At 34.8% G+C, this 27,035-nt stretch overlaps 1 protein-coding gene across 1 annotated transcript in view; it reads right to left on the bottom strand.

Moving 5' to 3' along the window:
• The window catches only part of DACH1 (dachshund family transcription factor 1), a 472,093-nt gene that overhangs the window by 252,487 nt on the left and 192,571 nt on the right, over positions 1-27,035 (bottom strand). Inside the window, exon 2 of the mRNA XM_023726745.1 lies at positions 22,810-22,925. Coding sequence (XP_023582513.1) covers positions 22,810-22,925 — 116 coding nt within the window. The remainder of the gene's footprint in view (positions 1-22,809; positions 22,926-27,035) is intronic.

Genomic DNA, 27,035 nt, shown 5'->3' with positions numbered 1-27,035 from the left:
GACTGGATTGTGTCCTGAGGCAATCTCTTGAGATATAAAAGACAGAAGTGAGCAGTGAGACAGGGGGACCTCATACCATCAAGAAAGCAGTGCTGTGAGCAGAGCGCGTCCTTTGGACCGGGGTCCCTGTGCAGAGAAGCTCCTAGCCCGGGGAACACTGAAGTGAAGAAGGCCGACAGAGAAAAAGGCTTCCCCTGGAGCTGACACCCTAAATTTGGACTTTTAGCCTACTTTGACTATGAGGAAATAAACTTCTCTTCATTAAAACCATCCACTCGTGGTATTTCTGTTGTAGCAGCACTAGATGACTAAGACAGTGGCGTAAGGTGCTTTTTGTGATATTAAGTTGCACTAGAGATAGGCAACACACTGAAAATGGGTAGACACTGAAGTTGAACACATAAGGTAGGTAGCCTTTGTAATAGTGCAGCTGGGGATTAAATAATAAGGGTTTGAGCAATGTTGGTGACATTAGGAACGGAATGAAAAAAATAAAAAGTATATCAAAACAAAAATGTACATGATTTAGAAATATTAATAGCTGCCATCTACTGAACACTACCTCTGTGCCAGGAGCTTGTAGGCACAAACATGATCTCATTTGATCCTCTCATCCACTAAGATTCCAAGGCCAGATGAGAAATAGAGTTAAATTCCATGTTCGTCAGTCTGTGTAATTATTTAAAAAAGAAATTACTGTTAACAAAAACAGATAAATCAGTTGAAATAAGAAATAAAAATGGGTTCGACTTCAGTTCAAGATGACAACAGGAAATTCAAGTGTAAATATCCAGTAACTAGTGATAGATATAAAATTATTTGGACAGTATTCTGGATAAAATGATAGTGATAATAAAATAGAATATAAGATCATTACAGAACAGAAGTGAAACAGGTTAAAAACAAAAGAATAAATTTAAAAATCTATATCAGGTTTTCCTAACTGTTAATTAGAAACTGTAACAATCATATTGTTTTAAAAACAACTTATACGAATCAACTGGACGGCATCGGTTTGGTTTTTTTGGTTTGGCATATATGTATAGTTCTTATCAGTGACCCAGAAACAATTTTAGTTTTGTTATAATCATTATTTTGTTTTGACTAAATACAGAATGGAATTAATCACTGGAAAATGTCTTAGTATGCAGTAAAATGAATTACCTGGGCTCTTTTAAATTTAATTTACTAGGTAAAATACAATGGTTTTAATCTTTTGTAGCCTAGACCTGCCAAAGGACAAATTTAAATATCAGAAAAGAATAATGAACATTATTTAAATTTGCCCTGGAATATTACAACATTTTCTGCACAATATGATAATTAATGGAATATTTCTCAATATAGATAATTATAAGCACAAATAGAATAATAAGTCTCAATACGATTTAATCAATTGTATACATTTCAGATTTCAAATGACTAATTCAATAATTATATCATTTCCATATAAAACAGAAAAGTAATGTAAACTAGTGCTATCTGCTCAAATAAGTGTTTCTAAAATAAAATACCAAATGAAAAGTTATATGGAAAAAATAACTCCTTGAAAGTAAATTTATGTCTATTTCATAGGAATAGTGAAACTTGGAGCTGCTAATAATAGTAATAATAGGAAAACAATACCAAAACTTGTAAATTTACCCTCTCAGTGTAAATAAAATCCTCTACAACACACATAGAAGACAGTAATCAAGACATTTCTATCAAAATTTTAGTGCAAGGTAGTCCACACAGTTTCTCAATGAGCTCTTTGCTAATATTTGGAACTTCTTGCTTTTTTTTTTGAAGTATTTTACTGCCATGACTGACACACATTGGTTCAGCCATATCTTTGGAATAATGGGGAATTAATCTCTACCCTCTGTTAAATATTCAAAGGCAGTGATCATGCCACTGTCCCTACAGTTTCATTTCTTCTCTAAAAATCTCCCCTTCCTTCAAACAATCTTAATGAAATAATTTCCAGATCTGATTACTCAATTTGAAAAAATTATTTTCTATCATGGCTCTTCAAGACATGATAACCATAAATAGACACAGTACAGCTTATATAGTCTAAGCAAGTAAGCCTGTTACCAAAACAGTGCAATATGTAGAGCTCATTAGCACCCAAATAATTTATTAAATTTAAAAGAGACTTAAGTGAATCACCATATCGGCAGCAGTACAGTAAGGTTTTATTCTCAGATATAAAAATTTCACTTAGCTTGAAAAGACCAAGTGCTATTGTTAAATGCATCCAGGGTGAAATCAATTGGTGAATACGTATTTTTCAAAAATTACGATCCAAAAATAATAAGCATAAATGGTCACAATACTGTTGATATTATGTAAGCATGCAAGGATGTTGTGTAGGAATTTAGGAGACAGGCTTGACAGTCAGGATAACTTGGTGCTAGGTGAGAAAAATCAGGGACTGAATTTACTCATCTGTAAAATGGAAAACATAATAACTACCCAAAGATATAGTTTAAGGACTAAATGAGCTCAAATATGTAAAAGGACTTAATAAATCAAACATAAGAAATTCCAAAGTTGTTGTTGTGTGTGTGTCAAGTCAATTCCTACTCAAAACAACCCTACAAGACATAGTAGAACTGCCTTCAAAGGGTTTCTTAGGCTGTAATCTTTACAGGAGAAGATAGTGAGGTCCTTCCTCCAATGGAGCAGCTGGTGAGTTCCAACCACCAACCTTCCAGTTTGCAGCTGAGCACTTAACCATCAGCACTACCAGGCCTCCTTATAAATCCCAATAGATGGTAACAATTAGCAATGCTTTAAAAATCTGAAAGTTACACATTCATTAATTAGTCAGTAATTGCCTTGCATCTTCAGGAAATCACATGATGCTCTTTGTGAGCCATCAAAAAGCCTATTTTTATTGTTTCACATAAATTGCTAGCATTTTTTTTACATACTTGTATCATGCTAACACATTGTTGGATCAAATCATACTCATTTAAAGCCAATATCAAATGCCACTTTCCACCATAATGATACTGCTTTCCTTTAACCCCCATTTTCACTTCCTCTTTAGAAAAACTGTATAGTGCTTTTGTATAGCTCTCTCGTATTTACCATTTATTTTCTACCTTCAATAACTGTTTCTTAAGTGGCAGTGTCATTCATTTTTGTAACTCCTAAAGCTCATAAGAAATGTTTGTTGAATAAATTAATGACCATTTTTAAAGTGTACATTCCACCAATGACTTTTGAAATAGTTATGAGTAGGTTTACATGACAACAAATATCACAAATGTTCATTTCAGATTATTTGTAACTTAAAGATATTGCATGTAGCCCTTTGGACTCATCTTTCCCTTGTGTATCTGGTCCAGAACAACTAAGTGGCGCCCGGTTACTACCACCGACTGCTCTGGCAGGGATCACAATAGGCGATCCTGGACAGAGCGGGAGAAAAATGTAGAACAAAATTCAAATCCACAAAAGCAAGAGAAAAAAAAAGTCTTGCTAGTCTGACAGAGACTGGAGAAACCCAGAGAGTATGGCCCCTGCATACCTTTTAACTCAGTACTGACGTCATTCCTGAGGTTCTCCCTTTAGTCAAAGATTAGACTGGTTTATAATGCCAACAATAACACACGTGAGGAATGTGCTTTATAATTCAATCATGTATACGAGACTAATGGGCACACCAGTCCAAAAGCAAAGATGTGAAGGCAGGAAGGGACAGGAAAACTGGACAAATGGAAACAAGGAACCTGGGCTGAAGAAGGGAAGAGTGTTGACTCATCATGGTGCTGGCAACCAATGCCACAAAACGATTTGTGTATTAACTGTTTAATGAGAAACTAATTTGCTCCATAAACTTTCACCTAAATCACAATTTAAAAAAAAGATATTGTATTTTATGACTATAAACCCCCTACTTATTTAAAAATGAGGTGTGTGTGTATAACTTTCCCAACTCAGAAAAAAAATTTATCAGAAATAGAAGAAAAAAATTAAAATCAGAAACAGCAGACACAAATAATTCTTTCAAGAACACCAGTTAGTTATCTTTTGGTACTCTGTTTCTCTACTCAGACTCTAACCAACTGCCATTGAGTCAACCTGACTCAGAGCAGCCCCACGTGTGTCAGAGTAGAACTATGCTCCATAGGGTTTTCAGTGGCGGATTTTTCAGAAGTAAATTGCCAGGTCTTTCTTCCAAGTTGCCTCTGGGTGGACTGGAATCATCAACTTTCTGTTAGAAGCTGAGTGCATTAACCATTGTCACAATCCAGGGACTCCAGTCAAGAACCTACATGTCCCTAATTAAGGGCCCAGGTTTGTAGCTTCCCAATTAGTAGATTCCTTAACTCTGCTAAGTTTTTAGAGTAAATCCAGGTAAGAAATAGAGATTCTGGAAACCTTAGTTTTCAATGTTTTAAAACCAATTCACTGTTCAATTACTCATATTTGATACGATTCACATGGCCATCTCAAATATGGCCATGTAGATTTCCAAACAGTTAAATATGTGAAATTTATTGTTACTCATATATTTTTTTTCAAATTTAAAAATGACTTTTTGCCAACAGTACATCGAGGTTTTCTTCCCAGATGTAAAATCTTAGTTAGGTTGAAAATACCAAATGCTATTGTTAAAAAGTCTCCTGTGTGAAGTAGATTGGTGAATACACGTCAAAAAAAATCATGATCAAACTTGGCACTTTTGTTGACAGACTTTGTAGTGAGGCCAAAGGTGTAATTAGGCCAGAAAATTACTTTCTCACTACTAGAATTGTTCCCTTCAGGTCCTGAGTTATCAGTCCAGAAAATTTCATTAAACACTAAATTCACTTTAAGACAACTGTCAAAATTAAGCCGAGGTGAATCAAGTCAAGGTCCTAATATTCAAATCTCTCATCTGGATTTTGAGATTAAGTGCAAAATAAAAACCGCTATAGGATCATTTTTCTATCAAGACTAAACTTTCTGCGAATTTCAAGAACAAATTCCTTTGAAAAGAGAATAAAACAGACTAACAAACTATATACAGAATTCAAAATACTTAACAGTCATAAATGGCTGAAAAATTATATTTCCCTCTTCATTAAGATCTTGATATGAAAATGGTAAAAAGTCAAGTTCTCACAATTATTATAGATCCAGTACAAAAGGAGGGGGAAAGAATCTCAATAGCAGGTTCTGAGGATTGAGATGAAAGCGAGAATGATACTTATAATGGAACTGTGAATTTACCACATTTGTTTTAAATGTGCCCTGGTGGCATAATGGCTAAGAGCTCGGTTGCTAACCAAAAGGTCGGCAGTTCGTAATCCACCAGCCGCTCCCTGGAAACCCTATGGGGGCAGTTTTACTCTGTCCTATTGGGTCGCTATGAGTCAGAATCGACTCAACGGCAATGGGTGTGGGTATGAGTTTTAAAATAATTGGGAGATGGTAATAGAGTATTTATGGATAACTAGTTCATTAATTTTGGGAAAAATCACAAGGCTTAGGATATTCTGGTACGTGTTTAGTAAATAGGTCAACAAGGACTAAGTGTTCATAAACGAAAAAAGGAAGTATATGTTACATAACATCATGGAGTTATGAGTGATGTTTTTCTATTTTCTGAAATGTTGCAATAATACTGTAACATGTTTACTCAACAAAACACTTCAGAATTTAGTATTTGAAACATAACTTCAACTCTTTACCAATTATATCAAAAGTTTAGTTTAATGAAAAGTATTTTCTGTAATTCTCACAACCACAGAGCCAACACTGAATTGTCATTGGATGCCAATGGATATGTTACTTCAACCAGATGATAACCAGCTGGATGAATAAATAATAGCATGGAGATTTATTGTTAATGGGGAATAGGGCAAATGAAAATGCACTAGAATGAATGATTAATAAAAAGTAAGAAATTAATTTTTCAGTTATCCTGGATAAAATAGTATGCTTGGTTGTTACAAGTAACACTGTACTATGCTCAACCATCATAGTATTCATAACATTCAGAAGTAACTCTAATAGCTTGAAACATCTGTCAGTCAGTTAGCACTACACTGGTTAGCAAACAAAATGTAATGTAAAGAAAATAATGATAAGGATTAATAGGCTGTGCCCAGAACCCTTAATAAAGTGATGGCCAAGTTAGAATTAATATCCAAACATAGTGCCTTATTATGTAATTAAGGAAATAAAGTTGATCATAAATTTTGAAATACAATTTTTAACATTTCTCACACTATACTCTTGCTGCTCCTTTACCAAGCCTCCAAATCATGGGACCAAACATCCCAACTCTTTAAAATATAACCATTTTTAATGAGTATTTAAGATTTCTACCAATATAAGCATATAAATGTAGTACTATGAAGGAAATATGAAAATCTGGACTAGTGACTAGAATGTCTACAATATAAGAATTTCATTTATCTGTTGAATATATGAGGGTGTGCAGTGAAAAACTGGAGTGCTGTGTCTCTAAGTTAAGGAATACCAAGATTGCAGCAACACCAAAAGCTAGGAGACACTCATGGAATTGATTCTCCCTCAGAACCTCCAGAAAGAACCAACCCTGATGACACTTTGATTTCAGACTTCTGACTTCCAGAACTGTTACAGAATAAATTTCTGTTTCAAGTCACTAAGTTTGGGGTAATTTGTTGTGGCAGCCCAAGGGAACTAATATACATGAGAAATAAATGATATCGTGTATTAACTATTAGCAAAGTTCTTACAGTGCAGTAGTTACTCAATAAATGATTGCTTGCATACCTCCTTTATTTTAACAAATTAACTATATTGATCAATTAAATTATATTTAATTTAACAATGTTTGAACCAGGCACTGTGCTAGCAGCTAAAGTGGTGAAAAATATAAACATGTAGTGATTTCATCTATAAAAATATTTGGCATCTTTCAGTGAAGTGTACATGCATTTGAAATTTTTTTGCTGCTATCCATTGTATAACATGTATAGAAAAAGTCTTATAGTAAATAAATGTTAAAACTACAAGAATATCTGTAAAAGAGACAAGAAAGTAGTACCACATAGATAAACTCAAGCAACAGTTTTGAGCAAACGTCAAATACTATTCACTTGTAAAAACATTCTTTTTTGCCTTTTACCTTTGAAATATGGCCATGGCTCTTCTAATCCACTTGATTAAGATTACAAATTTGAACTTTTTTTGTATTTTCTAAAAAGTAAAGTTCTCTTTGGTCATAAGATTTCCAAATATTTCACTCAAGAAATGTGCATTTCATTTAATAAATTCATGCTAAATTGTAGAGAAAATAAGAAATCAACTAAAAATGTAAAAATCATTAATAAAAAGATCACATAAAAATGTCAAAAGAATGAAGAATTGCACGTTAATGTGCCATTTAAGGAACACAAGTGAGACAAAGAAAAAAAATGAAGTAGCTGCTGATGACAAATTCTAGGAACAGATTTTTCTTCATATAGAATAGGAATAAATATTTACTCATGAAAGACTAATTCATGATATTTTCCAAAATATTTTGTGAAGAGAAACTGGAGAAAAAAACAGCAGCACACTCAGTTCATTATGCCACTAAGGTCTCACTTTAAATCTCTTTGATTCTTACAGATAACGTGGACTTATAATGAAAGTCCTTGTCACATCTGTTTATTTATAATCCTGAAACTGAAGACATCAATGCCTAGAGCTCCAGAAGCAATAGATTTCCTTGAATTCAGGCCAAGAACAACCACAGTCTAGGCAAAATTGGCGATGCGCAGTGGACACACTCAAGAGAAAATGAAGATGACTGTGGAGACAGGTCACCATGAGTCAGAACTGACTCGACCACAATGGGTTTAACGGTGCAGACAATGAGGTGGTGAGTAATGGGAACATTGATCCTGACCATTCATACGATCGATTTAAAGAGTGACAAAAAGACAAAAACTGTCCATTTCATGAAAATGACAAGATTGGTATTTCGGGCAAGTGCATATTTCTAAAACGTCTACCATCCAATAGTTCTCTCTCATCAATAGAGTATTTTATTATAGATGATTGATATAGAGCTCACTGTAATTTCACAAATTCATAGAATATTATTATGCCATGAAATCCATGCTGAGAAAGCAATTGCCATTATAAATCAAAAAGACAACTCATATGGACAGGTCATATGGCAACAGGGTCTCCTCGGGATGATATTCTTAACTTCAATTTATTCAATAAATAACTTAAAGGTTAGGTAGGATGAGATGAACCTCATGTTCAAAAAACTTCAAAAATAGTGTTATATTGTAATATTAAGAGATTACTTTCCTTGGAATTTAGAGATCCGTGCATTTATATTCATTTGCATCAGTATGGTTCCAAGTAATTCTGCTTAAACATTTTCCCCATAATATAACTCTCTAAAATGATTTTGGAGCCCTGGTGGTGCAGTGGTTAACAGCTGCGGCTGCTAACCAGAAGGTTGGCAGTTCGAATCCATCAGCTGCTCCTTGGACACGCTGTGGGGAAGTTCTACTCTGTCCTATAGAGTGATATGATAATGAACAGTATAAAAGACATTCACTGTTTTACTAAATGAATGAAGGTATCCAAATAGAATCGCAGGTTTTGAAAATCTTCACAGCATTAGGTTTTCAGATTTAGAAAGTAGTTTTCAACCAGATGTTTTAATAGTGAAAACAATAGCTCCAAAAACTTATTTATAGCTTTTCTGAAGGGGTTAAATATTTTTTTGTCTAACTTTAATATTGAATTTGAACATGGAATAATGTTTAAAGAGAATCTTGATGATACAGCATCGCATTTGTATCTTTAACCTAAAATAATAACATATCCGCATAGCTCTTTACACTAAACAAAGAATGTTAGAGTAATCTTCTGTATTTCTTAAAAACTCAACACTGTTTCCTTAAGTTATATGCGAGCATCCTAGGAAGCAAGTACAAATCATTAGTAACTATATACTTAGAAAAATTGTCTTCCTACATATCAATGCAATTTTTAATGAAAACTAAGGGGAATGTATTTTATCTGAATAGAAGGATAGTCCATTAAAAGATTTGACAGAGAATGCATTTCAGTGAATTAAATATGAATCCCAAGAAAATGGTTCTATATATTATGAGGATCAAAAAGTAATCATTGACATAGGAAGAGGACTGAACAGGAGAAAAATATTTTTGAGCTACTTAGAAGATATAAAACTAATTTAAAAAAAGAAAAAGAACAAACAACAAAGGAAATGATTTCAACCTGATGCTATAAATATGGGAGAATCCATCATTCCCAGGACCTATATGTTAAAAGAGAGGCATAAATAAATACATTCATATTCTATTTGGACAGGCAAAAGACTTGCTTTAAAAATCATCATCATAAACCTTAAAATCAAATGATCTATTACTATATAACACTTTGAAAAGCACTTTGTGATGCATTAGCTCATTTTGTTCTTTCCCAAATCCTATCAGATAGGAAGTAAGGAAGATCTTATAATGGTGGTTTATAGATAATGAAGTAGATATTTCAGAAGGCACCTTGATGTAGGAAAATAACCAGTAAATTGTATTCAAAAACTTGAATTTGAAAATTGACTCCAACACATAATAGTGAAAGATTGGACAAGTCTCTTAGAATTTGTTTTCATTACATAAAATCATATTTTAGGTACCAGTCCTTACATTGTGATGATTGAACAAGTGAGGCCAGACAGTGTTGTTCAAGGTTCCATAGTTAGCAAATGGTAAGAAAAAGAAGGAAGCCCAGGCCTTTCATTTCCATGTTTAGGGGCCATATAACTATATTATTTTGTTTGAAAACAAATGTTCTCTTTAAGGGGAAGAGTCACAATCTGCTCATTGTACTATGAAATCAGCAAAGAAAAAAAGAATAAAATCCAGGGGGATCTTCTTTAAGAATAGGGCTTGTGGCAACCTTAATTAAAGTGTGAAATGGCAAAAAAGAAGATCTTTAAAGAGTTTAGTCTACTGTATGTATCCTTAGCCACATATCAACAAGTGAACATGATAAAAGCTCTCACATTAATTATACTGACTACTTCCTTAATGAACTGCAAAAGTGTTTGCATAATCTGGTTCAATTTATTGAATTAGGTTAGTTTTATCACTTTGAAAAAGAGCTTCATTGTTTACAGTATATGTCAATTTATTTCCAACAATTAAATAGCACAACATACAGCTGGAATCAATTGAAAGCACTCTCCATTTTTAAGATCTACTACCAATATATGACAGTTTGAAAATATATTATAACAGTAGCAATGACATTTCACAGCCATAAAGCTTATTTTGTCAACAAACACGGCAGTTTATAAAAAGAATTCATTGTCATTAAGTCCTGGAAAGTAAACATGAGAAAATCAAATTTAAGTGTTAGCTACCTCTATTAAGAATATCTATAGTGCACATTTATATGAATTTGAATAACTTGCCAAACTAAGACTTCCTATACCTAAGCTATACAGAAAAATAAAAGTTCTCACTTCTATTTTAAAATCCTATGGAGTTGATCCGAGCATAGTAAGTCAGCAATAACAACGTCACTGGGATCAACCTGTTTAATAATAGTATTACTACTTTACCTTTGTCTTTCTTCATAGTTTACAAAGTGCTGCTATAAATTGTCTCATTTGACATTCCCAGTAACTAGGTGAGACAAATAATGTGGATGTAATAAATAGATAGTTTTTAGAGGTGAGGGAAATAAAGGATCAGAGAGTTCGACTGGCTCAATTATTACACATTAAGAACTGATGTGGCTGAAAAATTTGATTTTCAGGAATTGACCCCTCTCCTGGAAACTTTGCTTTTTAAATTGAAATGTTAAATTAAGGTAATTTTTAGTAAAGTTTAGGTTCTTTCATTTAAATCCTTTAAGCTTTTGTGTTTTTCTGATTATTTCTGATGTTTATGGGTTAAAATAATACAATTTTTTCCACCTCTAGTTCTAAATCCTAATAGAGCTATAAGCATTCCTTTACATTATATTCAATGATTGCCATTTTCTCCTATCTATTAATTTTACAGCTATGACCTCCTTCAGGGAGTACTCAAAATTAAAAGGATTTCGGGAAAGAAGAGCAGAGGAAATGAAAGAGGAAAAAGTATTTTAAAAATTCTTTCAGTTAGGAAAAAAAAGTGTTTGTTAGCTTGCCACAGTCAGTTTTACCCATAAATTAATATTCTATTCCCTGAAAAACAGAGCAACAAGCAGTAGGATTGTCTACAAATATAAAGCATCCGTTTCAAAAGTAATTTTTAAAAACTGCAAAAGAATACAAGAATATAAAACCCTGAAGAACGGATACCCTTTAATGGGAAAGGCATCATGCTAAGCATGGGAGAATAATTCAAAGTAAAATAAAACAAAATCATCAAATTTCATAACCAGAAGGGAACAAGATAGTGTTACCAAATCTACATACCTCCCAAGGCAAAATTACGCTCAAATTTCCTTAAACACAGTGATTACTAAGACAGAATGGATGTCTGAAGGTAAGGGAATGTGATAATTTGTTGTTGCTAACTATTACCCTTTTGTATACCATTTGCAATATAACTCATAAAAATAAATTAAATATGAAAACTATGGCTAACAACTTGTCATCCCAGTTTCCTCTTGAACACTTCTGTCAGAAAGAAAGTTGTAGTTTTATAAGCAATAAATTCTAATCTTAAATAGTTTTCCATGTAGCAAGACTCTTTCTTATGGAAGCCAATACACATCTCCTGGTAATTTCAGTCCATTTGTTAGATTCTTCTCCTCAGAACAGCACAGTATGAAATCTACTCTATCATCTACTTTCAGACTATCTGTAAGTCCTCTTAAGACTAAATATTACCATCATTTCCAAATTCCTATCATCTAGACTGTTCTCTTAATCCTCACCAGTTTGTCAATGGCCTACTAAATATGGTAGTGTCAATAGCTGAACATAATATTCCAAATGTCATTTGAAGTACAAAGTAAAATATTATTGTTGTTTACCCTTATCTGGACTTAATATTCCTATTCATTAAGCTGAGGTCACATTAGTACTTTCACCAGTTCTACCACACTGTTGGTTTATATGATTTTATAGCCAAATAAAATACTATGGTGTTTTTCATGCAGAGTGTTTTCAACTCAGGTCTTATGTTTACTCATAGTTTGGCAGTACATGTTTTAGGAAATTAAATCCAAGGTTTTATTAATATCTCTATCTCTCTAGTTTTTGCCAATTTCTCTAGATGTTTTTGGTCCTGTCAACCTCTTCAATTAGCAAATCCTACTTCTTCACAAAGAAGAGAGTAAAGTTGTGAACTTATTCCCAAAATACATGAAGGAAATATGTAGAAGTTACAACATGATATAACAAAATATTTGAATAATAAGCCTAGAATATATATCATTAAGTAAAGGAGTTGAAGCACTGAAGTTAGCCTCAGAGAAGAAAACCTATGAAAGACAGAGAAAGAGACAAAAGAGATCAGATTATTTATCTTGTTTTGCATGAGTTTTGTTCTAACAACATTTTTTAGGAATATTCAAAATATACCTATAGCAGAGTTGGTTTATTTCCCTGAGTTAACAGTATTTATGTTTCTCACATTTCTTGTTTACGGATGGAAGCAGGTTAGTAACAGCACCTCCTACTGGTCAAGAATTTGAAGTGAGCAATAAAAGACAATAGCATGACATAGTCAATAATCAAGGAGTTAGAACACTGTCTGAGAATCCAACAAATAAATTGGTAATTCAGAAATCTCTAGCTAATCTCACAGCATCCAGTATCGTAATCAGAAGTTGACTCTTAAACAATTTGATTTTCTTTTCTTAATGTAAATATATCTTTTCTGTCAAAGGAAACATTATATTGCTAAAAAAAGTAGTAAATAATGCACTATAATTAGCCAATTAAGGTTATTATCAACTTCATTACTGTAAATCTAGTGAGGGAGAGGTATAAGTAGATTGTAACTCTTCACACAATCCAATCTGGGCATATGAGACTACAGAATTCAATAGAAACTTAGAAGAGAAAAATAAATTAAGGCAGAAAGGACTGTAATTTTCTACTAAATTAAGCAAATGAGAGGCCTGTCCAGAAGTCTAGTAGTATGTGGTTATTTAATTAAATCTAAAAATAACAGATCTTTGCTCTGAGAGCTTAGAAAAAACGATTTTTATGAATTTCTATGCTGGTAACAGACTCAGGAAAGTGATTTGTCTGAAGTACACAATTATATTACACATTACATATAAACATACATGTAAATTACATATAAAAAAGTAGATAAATTTATTATGTATTTCCTTATACTAAAAACTGTATTTGCATTTAGTTAAATTATGAGCTGTATTTATGCATATATGTATTAAATTCTATATCTGGATACTGTGGGTACAATGAGAATTCTAATCCTTGAAGAGTATATAACATAGTGAGAATTTAGACTTTTGCTGTGTGTGTAAAGGACTTTTATTGCTATATGAACATCACAGAAATAGTTTTAAAATATCTGTGCATGTGCATTTCATACATAGACATGCACACATATGAGAAGAATTTTAAGGACTAATGTGTTCTATGTTGCCATTTTATCCTTGTAAATATTGCTTCTCTACGGCATCAACTTAGAGATATAAATACCATCAGAGACCAAAATATTTAAATTTACCCATCATAACCCATAAAAAACAAAGAAGCAAGGCCTTCCATTTATTTAGTATACCTCTATTAGATTCTAGAATCTGAATCTTTAATCTAAAGTCTAACAGTGCTTAGACAGGATTTTAGAAACTGCATTATAACACCAATGTTTCCACTTGTAACTCTAAGGCTTAGTTCCTCTCAGAACTCCTTTGTTGTTGTTGTTATTAGGTGCCATAGAGTCACTTCTGACTCACAGGAACTGTATGTACAACAGAATGAAACACTGCCCAGTCCTGTGCCATCCTTACAGTTGTTGCTATGTTTGAGCCCACTGTTGCAGCCACTATGTCACTCTGTCTCATTGAGGGTCTTCTTCTTTTCCACTGACCTTGTACTTTACCAAGTATGATGTCCTTCTCCAGGGACTGGTACCTCCTGATAACACGTCCAAAGTACATGAGACGAAGTCTCATTATCCTCACTTCTAAGGAGCATTCTGTCTGTACTTCTTCCAAGACAGATTTGTTCATTCTTCTGGTAGTCCATGGTATATTCAATATCCTTCACCAACACCATAATTCAAAGGTATCAATTCTTCTTTGGTCTTCCTTATTCATTGTCCAGCTTCCGCATACATGCGAGGTGATTAAAAACACCATTGCTTAGGTCAGGCACACTTTAGTCCTCAAAGTGACATCTTTGCTTTTTAACACTTTTAGGAGGTCTTTGGCAGAAGATTTGCCCGATGAACTATGTCCTTTGATTTCCTGACTGCTGCTTCCATGGGAGTTGACTGTGCATCCAAGTAAAATGAAATCCTTGACAACTTCAATATTTTCTCCATTTACCATGATGTTGCTTATTGGTCCACTGGTGAGGATTTTTGTTTTCTTTGTGTTCAGCTGTAATCCACACTGAAGACCCTAGTCTTTGATCTTTATCATGTCAGTAAGTGCTTCAAGTCCTTTTCACTTTCAGCAAGCAAGGTTGTGTCATCTGCATATCGCAGGTTGTTAATGAGCCTTCCTCTTATAGTCCAGTTTCTTGGATTATTTGCTCAGCAAACAGACTGAATAAGTATGGTGAAAGGATACAACCCTGATGCACACCTTTCCTGATTTTAATTCATGCAGTATCCCCTTGTTCTGTTTGAAGGACTGCCTATTGGTCTGTGTACAGGTTCCTCATGACCACAATTAAGTGTTCTGGAATTTCCATTCTTCACAAAGTTATTCATAATTTATTATGATCCACACAGTCAAATGCCTTTGGATAATCAGTAAAACACAGGTAAACATCTTTCTAGTATTCTCTGCTTTCATCCAAGATCTATCAGACATCAGCAATGATATCCCTCATTCCACGTCCTCGTCTGAATCTGGCTTGAATTTCTGGCAGTTCCCTGTTGGTGTACTGTTGCAATTGTTTTTTAATAATCTTTAGCAAAGTTTTACTTGTATGTGATACCAATGATATTGTTTGATAATTTCCACATTCTGTTGGATCACCTTTCTTTGGAATAGACACAAATATGGATCTCTTTCAGTCGGTTGGCCAGGTAGCTGGCCAAATTTCTTGGCATAGATGAGTGGGCGCTTCCAGGGTTGCATCTGTTTGTTGAAACATCTCAATTGGTATTCCGTCAATCACTGGAGCCTTGTTTTTTGCCAAAGCCTTCAGTGTGGCTTGGACTACTTTCTTAAATACCGTCAGTTCTTGATCATATGCTACCTCCTGAAAGGGTTGAACATCAACAAATGTTCAGTGACTCTGTATATTCCTTCCATCTTCTTTTGATGCTTCTTGCATAGTTCATTCAATATTTTGCCCATAGAATCATTCAATATTGCAACTCAAAGCTTGAATTTTTTCTTCAGTTTTTTCAGCTTGAGAAATGCCGAATTTGTTCTACCCTTTTGGTTTTCTAACTCCAGGTCTTTGCACATTTCATTATAATACTGTATTTTGTCTTCTTGAGCTGCCCTTTGAAATCTGTTCAGTTCTTTGACGTGATCATTTTTTACTAACTCTATATATTAGCCATATTTATTTAATGAATATTTATATGGAATATCTGCTATGTGCAAGGCAATATTTTTGTTACTGGGATTCAGCAATGAACAAAATTGATCAAAATCTCACAGAGGCTATGTCTGTGTGCATGTCCTCTAGATCATGCTTGGACTTCTCACAATACCTCGTCCAGTGTTATGAATTACTTAATATGGCCCTTTAGCCATGATCTTGTAACTCCCACCCAAGTGATTGACTAGGACTATGCTAATAAGGTATATGGAACCCTAATGAGGGTATTGGTTAGTTTTGCCATTCTGTTTGGCTGAAAATGAGTCATCCTAGAGGCACAAAAGAGAGGATCTCACCACCACCAAGGAAGAAGAGCCAAGAACAGAGTGTGTCCTTTGAACCCAGGATCCCTGTACTAAGAAGCTCATGGAACCAGGAGGCCGAGAGACAGAGACAGTGAGACAGAGAGAGTGGTAACACTGAAGATGGTGAGAAACGGTGGCTGAGAAGTGGTGGCAGAGAAATAGTGGCAGGAGAGACCAGTAGGAGAGACCAGCAGGAGATGGTGCAGTGGGGTTCCTGGCCCAAGGAGCAAGAAAGCTGAGTGCGTTGAGTCAAGGCTTATTGGTGGAGTGGGGTGGCTCTGGGCACTGATTGGCACAGCTAAAAAAGGTTTGTAAAACTTGCCTGAGCAGGGCAGAGGCCAAAGGGTCAGAGAGAGGTGTGCCTGCAGGCACAGCTGGGAAGAGGCTGTCTTGATGGAAGAACTATATCCTGGGTGTTCCTGAACCTGAACTGTAACATGTTACTTCCCTAATAAACCCCATAATCATGAGTATTGTCTGTGAGTTCTGTGTGCCCATTGCAATAAATTATCAAACCTGCAGAGAAGTAGAGAGTGCTATGGGAGGGACGGCTGGTGTCAGAATTGCTAAAGATGGTGTAGAGAGGAGGGCGTATCTGACCTCCACCTCATAGGAATCAGTCTTGGGCTGTTCATCTTGATTCTCCTTCCCTCTCATGAAGTTAGAAGTCAGACACCTTTTCCATACCATTTTTACACTGGGTATTTATGGCAGACTGATAATGGCCTATAAAGACACGTCCATTTCCTAATTAATAGGATCTAAGAACGCTACTTCATATGGAAAAAGAATACTTTCAGATGTGCTTAAGTTAAGGATCTTGAAATGAGGACATTATACTGGTTTATCTGGTGTGTCCTAAACACAATCATAAATGTCCTTATAAGAGATAGGCATAGGGAGGTTTCACACACATGCGCACATGTACACAAAGGGACTGAAGAGAGGAAAGAGGTGGAAAAATGGAAGCAGTTTGGAATGATGCCGCCACAAGACAAGGAATGCCAGCAACCATCAGAAGCTGGAAGAGGCAAGGACAAATTCTCCCTAGAAGGCTCTGGAGGAAGTAAGGCCCTGCCAACACCTTGATTTCAGCCCAGGAATTCGGATTTTGGCCTCCAGAACTGTGAAAGAATACATCTGTGTTTTAAGATACCAAGTTTGTAGTAATTTGCCACAGCAGCCACAGGAAACTAATACTGTGTACAATACAAGTTTTAAAACTAAATAAATTACAAGATGAAAGCTAGTATTTATAGTTATTGTCGGGTGCCCTCGAGTGGATTCCGACTCATAGTGACCCTATAGGACAGAGTAAAACTGCCCCGTGGGGTTTCCTAGGCTGTAGTCTTTACAGGAGCAGATTGCCAGGTCTTTTCTCCCTCAAAGTGGCTGGTGGGTTTGAACTGCCGACCTTTCAGTTAGCAGCCTAGTGTTTAACCATTCAGCCATCAGGACTCCTTAGTATTTATATTAGCCTTCCAAAAAAGGAAAAAGAGGATATATTACTTTATTTTTCTCTTCAAGAAAAATATAAATGGCATCATGTGTTAAATAGTTATAGACTCAATGTACTATGTAAAAATGGCCAGGGATTAAGCCTCATATGTATTCCCTACATATAAATGTATGAAAACACCTACATATACATACTACACAAACATAAGTGGTCTAAATAGTTTGTACCGTATTTACTCTTTGAGCAAGGCATTTAGTAGATTGTTATGTTTAATTTATTAGTGAAGATGATCAATCCATTTATGTCTGCTTCTTTACTTATGCATTTTTGTTATGCTTACTTACAAGTTTCCCCATGGAATACAATGCATTTGTTATAATAAAATTCTCAACATACAGCACACAGTTCCAAAATATGAATTCCCTCCTGAGAAGTTGAAGTGTTTAATGCATTTTAAATATTATAAAGGCTGCTATTACAAAAAGAGGTAGTTCAGATGTTGTTGCTGGTTAGTAATATGTAACAGAAAAATAAACATACACTGTGAAAATATGTTTTGAATTATAAATCCACATGAGAGTATTTCCCTTTAATCTTTTCTTAAGATAAGCATGTTTCAATGGGATTAACTAGATTAATATTGCCCTCTTCCAGTATATTTCCCAAAATGATAAAATTACAAGTTATAAGTATTTATAAATGCATGCGTTTGTCTACAAAGGAGCCCTGGTGGCGCAGTGGTCAAAGCGCTCAGCTGCTAATCAAAAAGGTTGGCTCTTTAAACCCACCAGCCACTCCGCAGGAGAAAGATGTGACAGTCTGCTTCTGTAAAGATTTACCGCCTTGGAAACACTATGGGGCAGTTCTACTCTGTCCTATAGGGTCGCTATGAGTTGGAATCGACTCGAAGGCAGTGGTTTGGTTTAGCGTGTAGACAATTGCTTTCTTTACACTGAATGTATATTGGTTATGGGTCTATCAGGTCACAGTAAGAGAAAAGATATGCCCAAGAAGTATGGTTAGGTTCCAAAGTATAAATCATTCATTTATTTGATTTGAGTGTATTTGAAAAAATAACAGAAAATATAGATATTCAATAACTTTTCTTTTAATGTTAAATGCAAATACTTCAGACTCACACAATTACTTCTGTAACACATACATCATATTTGTATTTTGAAGCCAGTCTTCATTCTGATCTAATCATAAAATCAGGAAGTTGGCCAAATACTCTATTCAAATTGTACTCCTGGCACAAGAGGGGAGTATTCTGAATTCCTGAATAACCGTTTCCCTATTTGTAAAATAGACATGATTCTATAAAAAGTATGAATGTTATTGGAACTCTGTTGCTAGGATGAATTTATTCCAAACTGGTATTTATTATTAAAATGATTTATGACAAGTGCTCAGTTCAAATAAATGTAGTGAGCACTGCAGGAGGTATTGGGTTAGGAGACTCTACAAAGAACCTTCTTTCTTTCATTAACTTCAACTTCTAGTTGCTATGGCATCCAGTGACAACCATAAATTTTGGGAATTATCACCATCTGCCCACACCCTTTTCTAAGGTTACACATAAGCATACTCAAGCAACAACAACAACAAAAAATTAAAACATGATAAGCAGCCTCAATTTTTTTTTTTTAATTACAGACACCTACATACATAATATTATTAGGGCTGGTGGAATACACTTTTTAAAATGTAAAAATAGTAGCATTTTCTTTCAGAAAACAGAGAATTCCAGGAAAGAATATATTTAATTCCAATGTTTAGTTGTTAAAAAGAAAAGATGAGGGAATGGTTAGAAACAATTTGCTGGATTTTATAAACTTTTTAAAATTAATAAATTTTCTTTTTCACATGTCCAAGTTAGACTAATTGGAAGGTAAATTTGCATTTTTTTCTGCTTTTCAAATATTATTATTCCTAGTACAAAAGTACATGCAACATTTATAGGTAACCCACAGTTTAAATTTTGGAAGAGATTTGAAAATTGGATTTTGTTTTTTGTTTGTTTCTATTTGTTTTTTGAAGTTAATATATCTGTTTTGATTGGTTTGTTTTGCTGATTTTAGAAATATGATTTCCAAATCTTTTAAAGATACTAGTAATAACTACACTCTCTTCTCACTCATCGAGATGGTTATGTCCCAAAGACCAAGTCTTTCTGTGAAAATAGAGGATGACAACATCAAATCACAAAATGGAGGATGACTACATCATTACATAACTGCCAAATTACATCATTACATAATTGCCAAACCACTGAGAATCATGTCCCAGCCAAGTCGACACATAATCTTAACCATCACAGCCAGCATTACTCTCACCTCACACCTCTGCATTTGTTACCGCCAGATGTACATCGTCGGATAGTAGATTTTTTACTATTGTCGTAAATGTGAAACTTTAAACAATGAGATAGTTAATAAGTGAGGAGAAGGTGTATAGACTCTTGAATATAAACTAAAAAATAAAACAAAATCCAAACTCCCAGGTCAAAAATAGTAGAAATGTTAACAAAGTAGTTACCCACAATATTGATACGTAAATAATACACTTCACTTTCTCCATATCGGGAAGAAAAAAATTGGTACTTTTTTTTTTTAAAGTAGCAAATAGAAATAAACTCCCAGTATATAAATTCTGTATATTCATATTGAAACAAATTCTCGCAATACACTAAGTACTCCCTGGGAGAAAGTTGCTACACTCCTTTGAGAGCTATAAGATCTGTTTAAGACCATTAGATTTCCAGTTAATGTTACTTTTGAAATAGTAAAATGTTCCCCAGTGGATACAGACATTATTCATTATTCTCTAAAATCTAACCTTCTTGATCTGGAGGGAATTTATGTAAAATGAGAAATCATACTGAATATATTAAGATAAGGTCATTCATGTGCCACCATCAAACTCTTGGCAACCTCAGATCTTTGGAACAATGTCTAAAAGTTGAAATTAAACGAAATGGGCAATAGTAGCTCACACTTCCCACCTAAAGTCCTTCACTGGAATCCGTGGAGCACTGAACTGTCCAAGATCCACTTGCGAATGCAATCAACTATCCTGATGAACCTCCATTTCCTCACCCTTCTCTAGAGCATGGCTGCTTAAAGTCTTTTTCAATGTAACGCTTAATAATCTTGACAGAAGCCCTGGTTTCTGGGTTTACAACACATTAGAAAGGGCAAATGTAAAAAAAAAAAAAAGAATGTTTGAGAAGAAGGGTATAGCAATTGAAATATATACAGTAAATCTTACTTCATAAAGGAATGTCCATTACAATGAGACAAGTGTAAATTATCTTCAGTGTCTCTGTTTGACAAGCTAGGAAAATGTGTAATTATATTTTAGAAAGTGGTTCATCAAAAATAACATATTTGTATTTTTTGTTTTGGCATATAAACTTCAGATATTTATGAACTTCACTTGCCCTTAAGTTATGTGATAGTGCTAATTATTATGGCATCACTTTATTTCATTGCTTTGGTAATGAAGTATTTACTGTCTTCATCTTAAAAGTTTAAACGTTGGAAGATAATTTGGAACAAGATCTTCCCTATTTTCATATTAATACAATCTAGAATATTTTTCCTATTAGATTACTATGATTAATAATACATGGGAGCCAACACAAATTTAACAAATACAGAATAATGATTGTTAAAATGATCATGTTTTAAAATCTCTGAAACATAATTCGTTGAGAAGAGGTTAACTAAGTCAAAGACTTATTTACTTATTTACTTGAAAAACATAAATAAATAAAATATAGAAATGATGATATTGATCCTACAAGTGGGTGTTTTTCAGCTGTTGATTTCATTTTTCTATGTCTCAATTCTACATCTGTAAAACTGGCATAAAATACAAATCGCCATGGGAATTTAAATTATTTACTATGAAGAACTTTTTGTGCCTCACTGGAAAAAACTAATTAAACATATAAAGTGAGCAAATAGTTTCAAACTCAACTCAATTTCTGTTTGATAAATGTCCGAGAGGGAGAAGAAACTAAACTATTCATATGCTACCAAGAAAATAAAGGTGAGTTAGAAACAGTTCTTGCCTTCAAGGAATATTTAACCAAGTATGGATCGTTAAATCAGGTTACCCACGATTATATTAGACCACAGAGAAAGATACATGTTATAAAAGAAAAAGAAAACATTGATATTTGATTTCAGAAGAAAAAAAGATTCTTCTCATCTTGCCAATTATTATCTTTCCTGTATCTGTTACGTTACATGACAATTACGTGTTTATGTGTCTATCTCCTTAGCAAACATGAATGCAAATATTATATATATGATATTACATATATAAGGAGATCTTTAATTATTATTTTAATTTGCCCATGGATCTGGCTCAGTTCCTAACAGAATACAGAACCTGGGCAAATGTGTGCATAAGTAAATAAAATAATTAATAAGGACACTGAAGTGGTAGAAAAATAATTATTTTTACAAGCAGTACATCATTAAAATTGTTTATGGCTTAGAGCTTATATGGTCAAGATTGTCCTTTTACTTACACATTTTCAATATTCCAGGAACTAAAAATCTTCCGTAAGTGTTTCTAACGGAAATTTATTCATATTATAGTCTGAGAAAAAATTAGGAGACATTTCCAAGTAGAGGTCTCCAATTTGACATAATTACTGTCTTTTGTTTGGATGCATTTCTATCTACTTCTTATATATTATGCAATGAGAGAAGTCCCTGGGGTATGCAAATGATTAAGTGTTCCACTACTAACTAAAAAGTTGACCGCTCTACTTTACCCAGCAGTGCCTGGGAGGAAAGGACTGGTGATCTATTTCCTAAAGATGACAGCCATTGAAAACCGTATACAGCACAATTCTACTCTGACACACATAGGGTCTCCATGAGTCAGAACTAACTGGATGACAACTTTTTTTTTTTTTTTTTTTGCTTATGGAATAAGATACACTTAGAATCAAAAGACCTGGATTTGAATAACCACTGACAGGTACCAGCGGACCTTGAGAAGCTCATGTACTCTCTCTGAGCATCCATTTCTTAAAAGCAAAACAAGGATAGTAATTTGCTGTTTGGTATTGTTGAGAAGATTAATTGAAATAACTTCTAGCCCTGTGCTCAGTGAAACTTCTTTCATTTTATTTTAAATAAAGAATGGCGGTGACCATAATGTGGTTTTGAAATAAACTTCTGTCAGTAACATTATCTCAGTGTGCACAAAATATAATTGATGCATGTAGATAACTATGTAAGCATCGGTATACATAAAAGCTATGACATTGGCTGATTTTTAATATTTTCGGTTTAAATAACTGACACCTTTACCTGTTGGAGGGATTATTCCAGGAGACATGAGGCCGGGGACAGAATGTGGCATGATGTGAGAGTTCTCAGGGGAGGTGACACTCTGAGTCCTCTTAGGAGGCCTTCCAGGTCTAGAACTGAAACAAACAAAAAATTTTTACAATTAAGCTGTTGTCTTACACATCATTTCAAAGTTGTTTCAAGTGGTAACATGGACTGTAAATAAATTTGTTTCAAGGACGGTTGCTTTTGCAGTTAGATGTAATAGACTTCCATCACTAATTAGATTACATGCTGAATTCATTTTCCTCATTGAAGATCAGCCACTCCTGATGCATAATTCATAGCCTGCACCTCGTTACCTGCTTCTTCATATTAATATCTATACACAGTTTGAATTGCCTCGTTTGCATATGCTAAAGTTCTGCATGCAGCCTTCAGCACGAAAATTATGCACTAACTTGTAATAATTATTACAGTCAGCCTGCTATTGATTTATGAGACTTTTAAAAACCAAATATGTGTAGTACTTGTAATGAATGATATTTTAAGGTTCTTCAGGAAATTAAAAGGCAATGGCTGCCTAAGGAAATGTTCTGCTTGTTTGATTTAATACTACAGTTAGCTGGGAGGTGGAATGAAAGAGTGATTCAGACCTATAGCACATTTTTCGATGATATGTTTTATTACTTCGCACTGCTAGCCTGATATCTAGATGATAAATGACAATACATATCTAATGTGTGAAAAGGTCTTGCAATTTCTTTATTTTTTGTCATTTAAAAGATAAGTCAAGTTATCATTTAACCCTTATTCTATTTAAGCGAACAGTCTCACTAGGTTGCCTTACTTTTAATATACAAAAATAAATTGAAAAGGCTTAGGATTATTTGTAGGACATCGTTGAGAACCTGGCAGTATAGCATCTTAAATCTGCTTTTAGGATAAATAAAAATACTTTTGTGTTTTAGCAGTATTTGTCCTTTACATGCCTGTTGCACAAGATTAATTGTTTTTTAAATTATAAAAGCAGAAAGTAAAGGGGAAACAAGTATTCACTATCCTTGCGTGAGAACGACATCAAGAATATCATATGAGCAAGTTTTGAAATCAACTTTCTTAGTATTATGTTTTCACTTTCTGCCTCTGTATCATGAATGTACTTTTCTGAAAAGCTTTTCCATCAGGTGTCTGCTTATATGTGCCAAATGGTTAACTGCTGAAAGGTTAGCAGTTCAAACCCACCCAGAGGCACCTCAGAAGTAAGGCCTGGTGATCTGCTTCCAGAAGGTCACAGCCTTGAAAACCCTATTGAGCAGTTCTACTCTGCATACATGGGGTCGCCGTGAGTCTGGAATTGACTGGAAGGCAACTAACAACAACAAGAAACATTAGAAGATACTTCAGAATGATGAGTTAGACTTGGAGAAGAAAAGAATGGAAGAAAAATGCACGCCAGTGAGAATGTGAAAAAGTTTTGGCAGTGTGAAAATGTATGGATGTACACGGAGTAATCCAATGATGTGAAACAAGCAAGGAGAGAACAGAGACTGGTACTGCTGGAGTCATTGCCTGGAGCCAGAATCCTGGAGGGCTTTGACCTAGAGCAAGGAGATAGGCTTTTGTGAGTTTTGCTTGTTTTTGTTTTGTTTTTGCTAACCAGTAGGGACACTATTCTCTTCTACTTATTGTTCTGAGATCTCTCTCTGTCTACTTATTTTTCCGTATTACTTTCATGTCTTGTTGGCTTTTAACTCCTATGATTTGCCTGGGGTCTATCAACAGCCCTCTGGTAGTCTCTATTCTCCCTGAGTGATCTCTTGTAGTGTCATCACTTAGATGCTAAGAATTGACAACTAAATATACTTCTAAAGCCCAAATATTCTGGGGATTCAGAAAGATATAAATATACTAGATTTACAACTACTAGAAATCTTTGCTTGGATACTCTTTAACAATCTAAGACTTATCTGACTCATACTGACCCTATAGGACAGAGTAGAACTGCCCCATACGGTTTCCAAGGAGCGCCTGGTGGATTCGAACTGCCAACCTTTTGGTTAGCAGCCGCAGCTCTTAACCACTACACCACCAGGGTTCCATCTAAGATTTAGCTTGTCCAAATCTGAACTCAGCATCTACCCCCTTAACACATATTCCTCTTCCCTGGTTCAGAGAAATGGTACCTAACTAAGTCAAAAATCCAGCACTCAGCTGTGTCTTTTCCTTCTCTTGTACACTCAGATACCATCGCTCTGAGGATATATCTCCAGTTCATTGTCCCCACTCCAAACTTCGGGATCAAGCCCTCATTTCTTACTTGATTTACTTTAATAGCTTTCCAAACTCTTCTATGCCATATCTCCAGCTGCATCCCACTCCAGAGTCTAGATGACTTTCCACACTGTATGTCCCACTCGAGTCTAGACTCTTGATGACTCTCCACACAGATTCCAGAAGGATTTTTCTAAAACGTATGTATGATCATGTCTTCCATTTGCTTTAAGATATCAAAGGCCCTCCAACATTTGGCCCCTGACTACTTTTCTAGTCTCTTCAATTTATTCTTTTCATAACTTACATTTGGCCCTAATAAATGTCTTAACAGTTTCCTGAGTTGCTTTGGTCTCCTATTACATTACTTTTATAGATGCTGCCTCCTTTGCCTTTTTCTATACCTCCCATCCTCATCCTCATTTTACCTGGTTAAACTTTAATCATCCTTCTTAATAACCACTTCTCTGATTAAAACTTCTTCTATGAACTATGATAGTCCATGGTGAACAACTCTATTATACTCTTCCTGCACTAGATTTTAATAATCTACTTATTTGTTTCACTCTCTAGACTGTATGGCAGAAAATTTATCAAATATTTCTTTGTGTCCTTAAAAGCTAGCTTAGTGCTTCGCTCACTATATGTAATTAATTAAATGTTAAACCAATTTATGAAGTCATTTCCCCAAAAGACTCAAGAACCTTCCGCATCCATTCTGCTGATCTCAAACCTTTCAGGAAATGAAAAGGAAAGCACAAAAAAAGCTTGGAAGTCTGAGTTAAAAGGAGGTATTGGGAGATCTCAAGCAAGATACCACAGAGAAAGTAGGAAATGAAAAAGAGGTTAAGTTTTGAAATTTTAGCACTTTAATTTGTTTTGCTTTTAAAGAAAATGAAATGGTTCAAGAGTAGTTTATTATTCAGGCCACAGGAGCTGTCCTCACCACCCTCACTCACGACATAGGAGCCAGGCTACTAAGTAGGAGCACTTTACTTCAAGCTGTGATTTGAATAGACCCAGTGGGCTCCTCTCACTCCAGACATCTCTTGCCCATCTATCTTATTACCTCAAATTCCACCAGTAGAGATTTATTGCTTTCAGTCCTGAAGCTTTAACATCTTTTAAAGCCTTCCATTAAAATGCAAATACCCCTGCCGGTGGTAAAACCCTAAAGCCATCAACTAACACCCTACTGGGGATTACTTTACAATTAGGTGAGTGCATAGTCTTGAGATATCTATGCAAAGAATGGAGGAGATTGAGAGAAAAGAGGGGCAAGTCAACTCATTTAACCTTTTGCCTAAAGAACAAGACTACTGAGAACCATTCCTTGGAGTTACTCACAACTTCTTGGCTGAGGGGAAGTTGGAATGTTTATTTATTAGCAAGACTTTTTCTCTGTCCTTTCAGTTAGGTCCCTTTATTGGCAAGCTCTGCATTTTACCCCTTCTGCAGTCTTGATCACTAACTTCTAGAGGATTTGAAGACTCTAGGGAAGATAACATAATTGTAAGATACTTGAATATTTAAATGCCTTTCAACAGAAATTTCAGGAACTTCCAAGTGAGCATGTATAGTGTTGTGACCACCAACACAGGTTCTGAAACAGATAGGTTAACTGTGCTGGCAGAATAAAAGAGCTGTTAAAAGATTACCACCTGGAAGCTGGGTAAACAGGAACCACATCCTGTCAACATAAAATAAGGGTAGAACAACCCATGAATTACTACTTCATCCTTAGTGTTTTTCTAGTCCCTTTCGCCTTCTTACAGGCTCTGCATGAGCAGAAGAACAAAATGTGACCGCTGTTTGGACCCACTGAAGGGCACAGAGTAATACAGAAAATCAGTGCCCCTGCGCCATATATCATATCCCATAATAAGTGATGCCGAGAGCTACTGAGGGGACTCCATCTTGAATATCAGCAGGTTCCATCCTGGATTCCAGATGCACGTGCAACCTAATTAGTT

Source organism: Trichechus manatus, unplaced genomic scaffold (assembly GCF_000243295.1).
Source record: "Trichechus manatus latirostris isolate Lorelei unplaced genomic scaffold, TriManLat1.0 scaffold00013, whole genome shotgun sequence".
Classification (NCBI taxonomy): domain Eukaryota; kingdom Metazoa; phylum Chordata; class Mammalia; order Sirenia; family Trichechidae; genus Trichechus; species Trichechus manatus.
This window is presented reverse-complemented; position numbering and strand designations above follow the sequence as displayed.